The sequence below is a fragment of the Pelodiscus sinensis genome, chromosome 2 (genome assembly GCF_049634645.1).
Source record: "Pelodiscus sinensis isolate JC-2024 chromosome 2, ASM4963464v1, whole genome shotgun sequence".
Classification (NCBI taxonomy): domain Eukaryota; kingdom Metazoa; phylum Chordata; order Testudines; family Trionychidae; genus Pelodiscus; species Pelodiscus sinensis.
In genome coordinates, this window is record NC_134712.1 from 244,463,669 (window position 1) to 244,476,011 (window position 12,343).

Here is a 12,343-nt window from a genome sequence, read left to right on the forward strand (position 1 = left end):
GGGTCAGGGTTTGCGCTGTGGAGGGATGGGGCAATGAACGGGATCAGGCTGAGGGCAGAATCATAGGGCTGAGTGGAGCAAGGCTGGAGCAGAAGGAAGATGTGAGGAGGGAGACACAAGTTCTCTTTGCAGAAGCTTGCAGGCCTGTACATTGTTCAGTCATCTGTAGCACCCTTTGGCATAAGACCTAGTACATTTGCTCCCCTCCAGGTCTCCAGCAGAGTAGCTGCTTTTAATGCCAGTGCCTGTTTCTGCTGGCAGCTCAGCTCCTAATTTGTTATTTTTCCCAAAGCTCTGAGTAGGGATGTGATCGACTCGTCAATTCTCCCCTCTTTGCTGCCCTCTTTCTATCAGAAAGAAGCAGCAAGGGAGGAGGGAGATCAGGAGGTGCTTCAAAGTGGCAGTGCCACATGGGGTCCGGGGTCAGCTGGGGACAGGCTCCATGCAGCACTGCCGCTTTGAAACGCCGCAGGGAGTACGGGGCCAGCGGGGGACTGCTTGTCTCCCGCTGGCCCTATGCTCCTCACAGCGCTTTCATCTTTGAAGTGTAGAAAAGGTCTGGGGCTGTTGCTACACTTCAAAGGCAAAGGCGCTCTTATCAACAAATCGAATAGTCGATACAAATTGCATTGACTATTCGATTAGCCAATTAATCTAAATGTAACATCCCTAGCTCTGAGCTGTGTCTGTCTGGGGCTCCTTGCTTTTCCATAGGTCAGGCTCCTCCAGCCCCTGTTCTGACTCCTCGGTTACTACCAACACCTCCATTGGGATTACCAGAAAACAAGCTCAACGGAGGGAGACCTCTCCCCTCCCTGATACGGAATACTTGCTGGTTTAGGATTCTTAAGCTAAATAGTTGCTTCAACATCTACATATAAAAGTGAACCAATGTTCTTTTACTTAATTTCAGAGCCATATAGTTGCCATGGGAACCACAAATCTCCATCATAACCCAGAAAGGCACCAGTGTTCATTTTCCTTCCACAGATGGGAGCACAATTATCAACCAGACACAAAGATTTTGATGTGCAGCTATTTGGCTGTATTGTCACTCTCTCACCTTTCCTGTGTTACTCTCCGAACCCTCTCCCATCCCCCAAACTCCCTCTTGCACACCACCCCATCTCCTGCTGCCAAATTCTCTTCTAGGCCCTACCCTCTGCACCCCACCTCCCACCCAGATCCTGCACCCCTCTCCCTATCCCACTCACTGGTAGCCCTGTCATGCACACTGAACCCCTCATATTTGTCCCTACCCCAGAGCCTAAGAAGGTCCCCCAAATCCACTAACCCTGGAACCCCAGAAAAGTAAATCTGGCCTACGGGAAGCTCTGAACCTCAGTCCTCCCTGTCCCTTCCCCTCACCCCGTGGGGCTAGAGCACCAGAAGAGTGAGGTGTCTTAGTTGGGGAGAATATCAGTGAGGGTTGTGGGGCTTTGAGGATTTTTTTTTTTTTTGCTTCTCACTTGTGTGGTCCCCAACTGATTTTTTTAGTGGGTCAGTGGCCCCCAACCCAAAAAAGATTCCCCATCCCTGCCATAAGTAAAGAAGACATTGAAACCCTTTGGCTATGTCTACACTGGCATCCTTTTCCGGAAATGCTTAAAATGGAACAGTTATCCGTTATAAGTATTTCCAGAAAAAGCGCGTCTACATTGGCAGGATGCTTTTCCGGAAAAGCACTTTTCCCGGAAAAGCGTCCGTGCCAATGTAGACGCGCTTTTCCGGAAAAAAGCCCCGATCGTCATTTTCGCGATCAGGGCTTTTTTGCAGAAAAGAAATCTGTGCTGTCTACACTGGCCCTTTTCCGGAACAGTTTTCCGGAAAAGGACTTTTGCCCGAACGGGAGCAGCATAGTTTTTCCAGAAAAGCACTGATGATTTTACAGTAGATCGTTAGTGCTTTTCCGGAAATTCAAGGGGCCAGTGTAGACAGCTGGCAAATTATTCCGGAAAAGCGGCTGATTTTCCGGAATAAGTGGTCCATGTAGACACAGCCTTTGTGTTGGACATAGATTAATATTTTACTTTATTTAAAATGAAGTTTGATAAACTAACATGGGAGAGTTAAAACGCTTAATCTCTTTAATAATTTAAATTAAACTGTTCTCCCTAGCTGCAGCTGGTTCAGAAAATATGGTCACCATACCCAGTCTGCCCCTGTCCCCGCACACAGATCTGTAAATAGAAGTAAATAAGTTAAATCTTGGTACACCACTTCAGAAAGGTTGCCAACCCCTTCTGTAGAAAAAGGCAGTTGCTGCCTGAGAGAGGGGTAGAGCTGCTTCACACAGCTTTCAGAAGGCATCTTGGAGTGAGCAGATACCGTACACACCATCTTAACCCAGACATTGACTGTGGGACAGTTGCAAGGGGGGGACAGAACATGGCACAGGGAGGTCAGCCTTAAGCAGGTCCCTGGCTATCAGATTCGTGATAGCCCTCAAAAGGCCCTGGGTCAGAGCCCAGTGGAGTGGAAAAGTCCTGGTTTCCCTACCAGTAACCCCTTGCAAGTCACGGGCCTAAACCATGGCTAGTAGATGAGGCTCTCCTACCATCTGATTCCCAAGCAAGGACCAAGCATGCACAAAGATACAGCTCAAAGGGAAAAGAGAGGTTACTAGCGTTTGCAGGTACTGCAGTTCTTTGAGATGTGTGTCCTTGTGGGTGCTCCACTACCTGACCTCTTCCTCTGCTTCAGAGCTGCCTCTGTGGGGTCTGCAGTAGTGAAGGAACTGAGGGCCTGTACTGGTCTCTGGCTGAAGGGAGACCAAGCTGCCTCACTACAGTATGGTTGGACCAGTTAAAGGGTCTGGGAAGCCCTGCTCCAGGGCTGGCCCACCAGCAGGTACGGTGGGGTGGCGGGCCGACACGCTAGCTGGATAGTAGTCCTAAGATCCAGGCCCTAGTTCAGGGCCAAGTGATAAACCGTTCAGAGGCTCAGGCCTGGCTGTAGGCTGGAGAGCCGACAAGCACAGGGGCTTTTACCCCCAACAGGGGGAAGCCTGTCACCCAGGAGTTGGGTGGCGGGAGGAGGATGCAGGCCCACCCGCTCCACTGCATCCCAGCCCACGGCCCTAACAGTGGCGGTGCAGGCTGCCACTGGGTCAGCGGAGATCACAACATGCCGACTAGGTCAGCGGGGATCCTGACTACAATGTGCTGCCTAGTTGATCTCCATGCTCTCAGCCGACCCAGTGTCGGCCATCCCCGGGCCACTTCCCATTTTCCCCTCGGGGCCTACCTAGCTCAGCCTCTGCTCCTCGGGGTCTGCCGGGGACAATAGCACTGGCAGAGTGTCCATGGGCTCCGAGTCTGCGTCAATCAGTGGTCCAGGCCATGCAGCTCAATCTCCGGGGCCCAGCAGGGGCCTTGGCTGTCTGGCCCAGTCTTTTGGGCTTGACAACGGTCATGAAGGCTCAACCCAATCTTCTGGGTCCGGCTGGGGCCCTAGAAGGCCAAGCCAGTTCTTCCTTCTCGGGTGGGGTAGCCGGGCCATCCTCCTTGGGAGCTCGGGCAGAGCATCTGGCTGGCTTGGCCACTGGGCTCCAACCGAGCTTTGAGCCTCTCCTTTTACACTTCCGGCCCTTCCTCTCCACTTCCTGTGAGAGGCGCTGAGTTGCTCCGGCACCACCCTCCAGGAGGTCTGAGGATGTGTGTCCCCTTACAGGTTCAAGGGAGGCCAGGCTTCCTCATTACAGGGCCCTATATAATCTTGGTATAGGGTATGAGGATGTGTAGGGTATGTGAATGGGCACTGCTGCCAAAAATCTCCAGTCAAAGGTGCAAGGATGAATGCTTCCTTATTTAGTGGATTATGTGCATAGGATATACATTTGAATTATTTAAAAGCGTTTTAAGTAGGCGAGGAGGAGATCCGCTTTATGAAGGATGAGATGTGTATTTGTTTTTTGAGGGAAAGGTAGAAAAATGGGCTGAGCAAGTGCCTGCTTAGTTTTCAGGTGAGATTCTTCTCTGCTCTTGTTTTGACCTGCACTTCAGCAATTAATTCTTTGTTTGCAGCCTCTGGCCTCTCCTCTTCTCCATCTACCCCAACACAAGTGACCAGGCAGCCTCCATTTCCTCTTGAATCATATAAACATGAACCTGAGCGACTGGAAACCAGGATCCACTCTTCTTCACCTCTGGACACAGGGCAGAGATTTACTCTGCCTCCACCCCAAAATGCAGCCAAGCGTCCCACAGTGATGCCAACTCCCTGCGCTACCTCAAAAACAGTAAGTAGAGTATTTTGTTCAGCTTTTTCAGTAGAGAGATACCTTTGCTTCTAAGTATTTTTAATGGCTACAGGGCTAGGAACTGTGCATGCATAAAGTGGGGGCAGGATTGGGGTAGGTATACTCCTTTTACATCATGGATGTCCAAGAGTCTCCATGTTCTATAGACAACATTAATCTGAAGTAAGGTATGCGGGGATTATAGGTCTCAGCAACTACATTTTGATCTGAAGAGCCAAGTCAGGGTAGGGTAAAGTTGTTCAGACCATGTATATATTTCTCCTAAGCCAGCATCTAAAATGCAGCTAGCAGAAAAGGAGAGTTTACATAATTTTCCTGATGGCCAATCATTTGGGGAAGAACCATCCACCACTCCAAGCAGAAACTCCACCATAGTATCAACAACAGGGTTAGAAATCCAGCTAGGCTCCCCCAAAGGGCTGGCCTGATGGGAGAACTCTCCTCTCATGGCACCACTCCCCAGCAGGTTGTCTTTCCCCAGTTCAGCAAAATGAAGAGAGGAAGAGCACAACCATGAAGGGACATGGGCAGCTCTCAAGAGCAGAAACTCCTTGGCAACATGTCAGCATTCTGCATAGGTTGTAGCCATCAACATGTCTGGCTACTTCATTGTTGTACCTGAAAGACTGGTTATGGGTGTTTCCAGCTTCACAACTTATTTCAGTTAACACACACACAGAGAAATTGTAAAGCCTTCTCATACAATGATGGCAAGTTCAATCCAACAGGATATTGATGTTCAACAGATCAAGACTTTTAGAATGATATCTTACAAGGCATACTTTATAAAAATAACTCATAATCATATCACCATACTGCCAGGTGTTGTTTTGGGATGCCAAGTATCACAATGACATTGTAAAGAGTTGTCCCCATTTGGTGTATGTTGGTTTTGGAAGCATTTAAACAAATAAAAAGTTGGATGGAATGTAAATATTTAGGGCCCAGTTTACCTTTACTTTGCACTTTGTTATGGTCTCATGTTTGTGCAAAGTACGTGTAAGATGATGCCATTCAGATTTAGTCATCTTCAGTTTGCTGCAATATAAATGATGGCAAAAGGTGGAAAGCAGTGAGGAGTCAGATCATTTATGTTTAATTTTCAACATATGTCTTTAAAATCTATTAAATCCTTGATAAGATCTACTGAGAGGGAAATGTGTTAGGAGAATAGGACTCATCTTCAACAGCTTGAATATGATAGTGAGACTGATCTGCTCAGAACTTTTATGTCTTTCCATAACTAAATAGCTCACGCTTTTCTCGGTAGCACAGGTCCACAGCAATGCTCACAAGTCTGACCATACTAGAACAACATTAATTTATGAGCATTGCATACGTAAGTTTGTTATCTCCATTTATCTTGACTTTTAGCTCTTCTGTTATGGGGTAATAAAACATTTGTGTTCATAAAGCACATACCATAAACAAATCCCTAAAAGCCTTGCTGCTTATTAAGGCAGTTTTTCCTCTGGTTAATGATTATTTTAAACCCCCTCTGTAGAGTATATGATAAATGATTCATGCTAACAGTTGTGGAATGCCCTTTCATGCAGTTTCATCAATCACAGGGAGCTTTTTCTGCAGAGTTGGCGACCTGTTTTAAACATCTCTTAAAAGAAGAAATCACATTTCTTCCAGAAACTTTTTATTTACTAGACTTACAAGTAACAACCTGAAATTATTATAACTGTTAGAGTTTAGAAAACATCTCTTTATTTCCTTTGTGTGTCTGTTTTCCTCTATGTAGTCAATTACTTAGGTTCCAGATATTCAAATGGTTATGCACATTCTTAATTTTAAACACAAGTAGCCCCATTTTAATTATATTCTCTCTCTCACACTTTGTGTGTGTGTGGGTGTGGGAAATAAATTTTCCTGCAGGTCAGAGTGACATTATCACATCACTCTACATCCCGCCTCCTCCCTTAGCCACGTGGCCTCCTCCCTCCCCCCTGCTCCTCTCTGTCCCCTTTCCTAGTTCTCCTGCAGCCCCAGTTCATTCCCCCTGAATCCCTGCTCTCTTCTCCATTTCTTGCCTTCTCAACAGCCCTGGGCGTGCACCTCTCCTGGCAGCCCACTATGGAATAGATGGGCTTGGTGCTAGTGGCATCTCCTAGCTGCCCTGACGGGACCCTGCATGCAGCTTTCAGGGTGGGGATGAGGAGCGCAGGGGCCCGTTTCCCAGTATTGGCTTCAGCACCACCTCTCCAATGTGTCCCACGGTGGCGCCACTGCTTGATTCCCGACCACCCAAGATGGCAGACAGACTCCCTCAGCAGGAGTGGATCTTGCAGAAGATCAAGAACATGGACAGGGTCTGTGTGAGCCCACCCTGCAGTGAGGGGTTGGGGCTGGTGATGTGCAGATGGCGAGGGACTTCCTGCCCAGTGACACCCAGGGCTTGGCAGGGCCCCAGCACTGACAGCTCCTCCTCCCAAGATACCCAGGCTCCGGTGAACGCTGTGGAGGTGCAGCCCTTTGGTAGCAAGTAGTGCAGCATACCACTTCAGAGCAGATAATCCGAATACTACACACTAATATTCCAAGTAATTAACTCCAACCAAATGGATGTCCAGGTTAATTATTATTTGACACATCTCTGCTTGTGAGTATTCCTTCTAAAATTTTAGTTAAGGAATATGTCTACAATGTTCTGTCAATAGTGCATGTGTGTTTGTGGGGCCATAGTGTTGTAATGGGGAATTTAGCTGATAAGAGATCAAAGCTGTTACCAGAGAGTAGCATGAGCTACACTTAATGGGTCAAGTGCAACTTGATTTTTCAATGTACAGTTTGAGACAGCTTGTACTTTGACCTGCTGTTGTTTGGACTATGTGACCTTCAGGCAATAAGTGGCGAATGATAACTTATTCTTCTTTAATGTGAAATTACTAACTGTGGTTGGAATGCAGAGAGAGATTGTGAATTGAATAGTGAACTTGTTTTCCTTTTTTCTGCTTTGCCCATTTTGAAATAGAAAATAATATGCTGAGCTTAATGTTGCTCTTCTCCTTTTGATTCCCTCCTGACTCCTCCTTCCGCGGAGTGATGTGATGAAAGTGTCAGTGTTTCATTTATCACAAAAGATGTTCACATTTGAAGAGGACGTCACTGCCGGCCCATTTCAGTGCCTTGTCCTCCCCTACCTGAGAATAAATCATCTGGAGAAAAGAGAATTTCCAGATTTTAAACGTGGAGTTTCCTTTGAATTTTATTGGGGAGAGCAGGGTTTGAGCCTCCTGCTCCTCCCAAAAGTAGTCAAGGATCCTGCACTCTTAATGGTAGGATCTCAAAGAGACAAGAACATCTGCACAAATTCCCCTTGCCTCCCTAATGCCCACTGGTTCCACAGTCTCCCGCCAGTCTCTGTAAACTTGTCTTTTGGTCATACACTGAAAACCCCTCCTATATACTCTGGCTATTTCCCAGCACCCATCTCTAAAGGGGATTTCTCAGCAAGAAAGGGATGCTTTAACCTAGAATCCTGTGTGGGACTCTGTAACAGGAGAGTCTAGTCCCGCCTCCTGTTTTCTCTAGTCTCTGGTTATTCCCTCGATGGTAGTCACCCGAGGTGGGGTAGGGGGGGCCGGGCCCACCCACTCTCCCGGACCCCAACCCAGGGCCCTGAAGACAGGTACACGGAGACCTATCCTGCTGGTGGGGCGCCTGCCCGAAACTCACCAGCTCGCCGGGTCTCACCCGGCCCTGGGCTACTTCCTACCCCCTGTTTAATATCTCCGTGGTCCCCACCTTCCCGTGTTGCCTTCACCCCCCTTCCTGGTGCGTTCCTTACTTCCCTCCACCCTTCTTCCTCCGCTTCTGTTTCCTCTCCCTCCTCTTTCCTGCTCTGCTCCACTCCGTTCCTCTCTCCTCTCCCCTCTCTCCCCGACCCCACGGGGCTTTTCAAAGAGCCCGCGCCGGCGTCTGGCCATGATGACGTCGGACGCTGCGCAAGCTAGCCCCGCCCCCTTCTCCAGTCACCGCTCCCCCGCCGGCCATGTTTCCTGGATGGCGGCGGCAGAACAGGCACAGCAATTCACCCCCGCTCTTCGGGTCGTCCCCAGGAGCGTCAGGACGACCGCGGGTTCAATGCGGGGCGGGCTGATGTCCGTGGGGAGGAGGCGGCCCGCTCCGTCACAGACTCACATGGAGCTCTGCAGTGAGACCGGGGAACCATAGGATCTGCTACCATGGGAGTGGAATGGGAATGGGATTAAAATAGTCCCACACAGGGATCTAGTTTAGCCTCAACCTTGGGCTGTTTTACCCTGCAGGTGTCGAGTGAGGGAGAATCTGGAGGAGCCTAGTCCACATGTGGTTTACCCTTTCAAATTCAGAGCCCTCCAAGAGAGGGTGGAGAGGAGAGAATGAACCACAGAGACAGAACTGTATCCTTCACACCTAGACATGGAGGGGAATATGGGGCTTCAGTGAGTACCTGGCTCTTTAACATTGGCACTTTTCTCCAGGGCTTTTAATACTGCTCCTTAGCCAAACTGTAGTAAACTCACAGACACAGTTGTTTACCTGTTTTGCATAAGGAATGGTTACATCACACGCATCTGTGGGCAGGGAGCCTGAGAACCGGGCTATGCACAGTAGGTCCCTCAATCTGAAAGCTGTGCCACACATCAAAGCCCCATAGTCAGGCTGCTTTATTGCAGAGATTTAACTCTACTGAAGAGAATTGGGACAGACTTTGGAATCTAAAATGGTCTTACAAAGGCCTTGTGGCTTGGGGAAAAGGAATCAGTCAGTTCTTTCACTGTACAAAGAATTCAGGTGATTTAAGGTAATATATTGATGCAAAGACATTGGTATGACAGCATTATTTATATTTATATTGATTTATATTAAACAGAAATTACAGACAATGAGAATTTAATAATTAGCTACTCTGTCACCTGCCAATGAAGGAGTCTTTCCTAAGTATGTTTCCTAAAACAGTTATAGCCAGTATAGTTTTAAATGCCACTGCTTACTTCTCTGTGTAAGTTGATTACACAATTTAATGGATTTCAGTAGGCCCTAATATGGCATCCTTGGTTAAGCAGAACCACCAATGAAACTGTTGCAGTTTGTGGTCCATGTGAAAGTTGTAGTTAGCTATCCATATACACCAACTTAACTATCTGACAGTAGTCCATGACAGGTATTTCATGAACTGGTTATCACAGCTAATAAATAAATAACATTTTAAAAAAGAGTATATATAGTTAGCTATATGACAATTACATGGGGTATTAGCATTTATCTACAAGTATCTGAAAGATGTAAATATCAGTGACCTGATTCTTCTCTCCTTTGCATAAGTGTGTATCACCAATAACGCCTCTGACTTCAGTGAAATCATAGTAGGTTGCATTTATGTGTGGGGAGAATCGAGCCCAGTGGTATAGGGAAATGTTTAACAGGGTGAGGAATATAACTAGAAGCAAGAGGATGAAAATAAGAAAAAAAAACCCAGGCTGAATATTAGGAAAAATGTGCTAACATTGGGCTGTACCATTCCATGCTGTTTAATCAGCTATACCTCTTTCTTAAACTACAGGTTGGACCTCCCTGGTCCAGCAGCCTCAGTACCTGATCGGTCCCAAATGAGCGAATTTACCATACCAATGGTCAATTCCAGCCTCTCTGTTACTGGCCTCTGGGCTGTCCCTGGGGGCTACCAAGGCCACTCACCCCACTACCGGCCCCAGCCACTGGGCTCCACTGCCAGCCCTGGTCAGGCTCGCTGCCTTCAGCCTAGCTCCACTCCTAGCCCTCTGGCTAGGCTCTGGGCTGCTGGCCTCCCAACTGCAGGTCTAGCTCTGCTTCTGGCCCTTGCCCAGGCTCTCGCTCCGCTCCTGGCACCCCAGCCAGGCCCTGGATTGCTGGCCTCCCAGCCATGGGACCAGCCTCAGGTCTGGCTCTGCTTCTAGCCCTCTGGACAGGCTCCACATCCAGGCCGTTGGCCACCTGGCCACAATACTGGCTCCACTTCCAGCCCCCCAGCAGGGCTCTCAGCCACTGGCCCCTCAGTGCTGGACTCCCAGCCAGCCCCCACACACATGTTACCGGACCAGATAGCCCTGGACCAGAGAGATTCAACCTGTACTTACTTGATTTAGAAAGCAATATGTACAAGCATACCATCATGAAATACTGTTTTATTGAAGTAGTTATATACTACTTTCTAACTAGGTATAGCATTCATAGCCACAGCAATCTTATGATCCTGCAGGGAAATAACATACCATAAAGGCACATGCACTGCCCTGAGGTAGAGTGCCTATATAAGATTCCTCCCATTTCTCCACCAGCGGTAGCCATAAATTCAGTTTAATCAGCTACCTGAGAATTCCTTCAATGTAGGAACTTTCCTTTCCTGGCAGCATGGCAGAGGTTAATACACTTATCCCTTCTGGACCAAGATTTAGGGAAACATGGTCAGGGAAAATGGAGATGCAGCTAGGATGTTACTAAATCCAGCCAATCTTCATCTGCTATCGTCCCTCTGAGGGTAGTGGACAACAAAAGCAATTTAGAACAGAGCAGCTTTAAGCCTGCTTCATATTGCAATTTAGGACCAGTTTCATTGACTCTGAATCAGGAAGTCATAGATGGCTTAACGCCAACTTACTTTTAACAGCCTGCTTTCTGTATTATGCCATGCACTGAAAGGCAGGATCTGGCCCAAAATATCTGTTGGGCATTTATCTATTTATTACTGGAGTGAGCAATAGTGTTAGGATGATGAATAAAGGTTGATGGAATGGATTTATTTGTCTTTATACACTGATTGTGCTGTTCCTTTCTTATGGTTTAGTTTTCCTCAAGGGATTGTGTGACTTTTTCCATTTCATATATGTTCCATAATTGTGCCAGGGCATTAGAGCTATTTCTTCATGTAGATGCAGTCATGTATTTTGCTTAGAAGTACCCGTAGGAGGTACTCTTAGCGCTATATGAGGCAGCACTGCCTCATCATTTTCTCAGTTCCTTCTTAGGGCACGTCTAGACTACGTTTTGTTTTCGAAAGAGAATATGCAAATTCCCATAGGAAGTTGCAAATCTTCCGATGGCTTTTTTGAAAGCGGGTCTTTCGAAAGTGAACGTAGTCTGGATGTGTTTTTTTTTACTGGGGAAAAAAACCCTTTTTCAAAAAAACTGCGTAAACCTCCTTTTTTAAGGAAGAGTGGTTTTTTGAAAAAGGGCTTTTCCCCCCAAAAAAACTCCATGTCCAGACTACGTTCACTTTCGAAAGACCCGCTTTCAAAAAAGTGATCTGAAGAAGATATGCAAATTCCTCTTTCAAAAATAAAACAGTCTAGACATGCCCTTACTGCTAGGGCTGGAGTTGCAGCTTTGTGGTTCTTAATCTCACAATCTCTCTCTATTTACTGACTGCTCTAGTTGCATATAGGTAATTAATACCATTAGTGTTAGATTTAGTTAAGTATTTCCCTGGTGATGCCCTTACCAGTGTCAAACATCATCTGGGGGAGTGATCCCCAACAACCATCCCCACATCTAATGCTTGCTGGGTTTGGGTGAGACCTATGTCAAAAAGCAATGTTTTATTTTTAAATCATTCTTAACATGGATTCAGGTGGCTATGGACCTTTGCCTAAAACAACACCTGTTAGAATGGGCTACAGACCTGCCTTTGGCACAGAGGCCTAGATTGGATTAGTGTGCCATTGGGCCTAGAGTGCTGCTATTTCTATGCTTTCCAAGAAGCTGGTCCCTCTCAGAGGAACTGTTCCCTTGTGGGGGCACTAATGAAAAGGTCACATAAGACTAATCAAGACCATTCCTGGTCTTGCAGAGCTGCTTCTGCCTCCTCCCAGAAGAGTTTGGACCAGCAGGGTGAGATGGGTAAGTCCTTCCGACTGCTCCATGGTGCTGCATAGGGAAGTCAGAGACTCCATGCTATCAGCTGGCTGAGGGGAGAGATAGCTCAGTAGTTTGAGCATTGGCCTGCTAAACCCAAGCTTGTGAGTTCAGTCCTTGAAGGGGCCATTTAGGGATCTGGGGCAAATCTGTCAGGGGATGGTACTTGGTCCTGCTGTGAAGGCAGGGGACTGGAGCTGC

At 47.4% G+C, this 12,343-nt stretch overlaps 1 protein-coding gene across 18 annotated transcripts in view; it reads left to right on the forward strand.

The window, feature by feature from the left end:
- The window catches only part of PRKAG2 (protein kinase AMP-activated non-catalytic subunit gamma 2), a 385,760-nt gene that overhangs the window by 226,932 nt on the left and 146,485 nt on the right, over positions 1–12,343 (forward strand). For 16 of the 18 annotated variants that reach the window (XR_012902124.1, XR_012902125.1, XR_012902126.1 and 13 more), the window contains one exon: positions 4,026–4,240. Coding sequence is in view for 15 of the 18 variants with exons in the window: in XM_075922807.1 (XP_075778922.1) it covers positions 4,026–4,240 (215 nt within the window). In the remaining 3 variants the exon portion in view is untranslated. Of the gene's footprint in view, positions 1–2,377; positions 2,851–4,025; positions 4,245–12,343 lie in introns of those variants that run through there. The other 2 variants (XM_075922816.1, XM_075922820.1) reach the window with 2 other exon arrangements.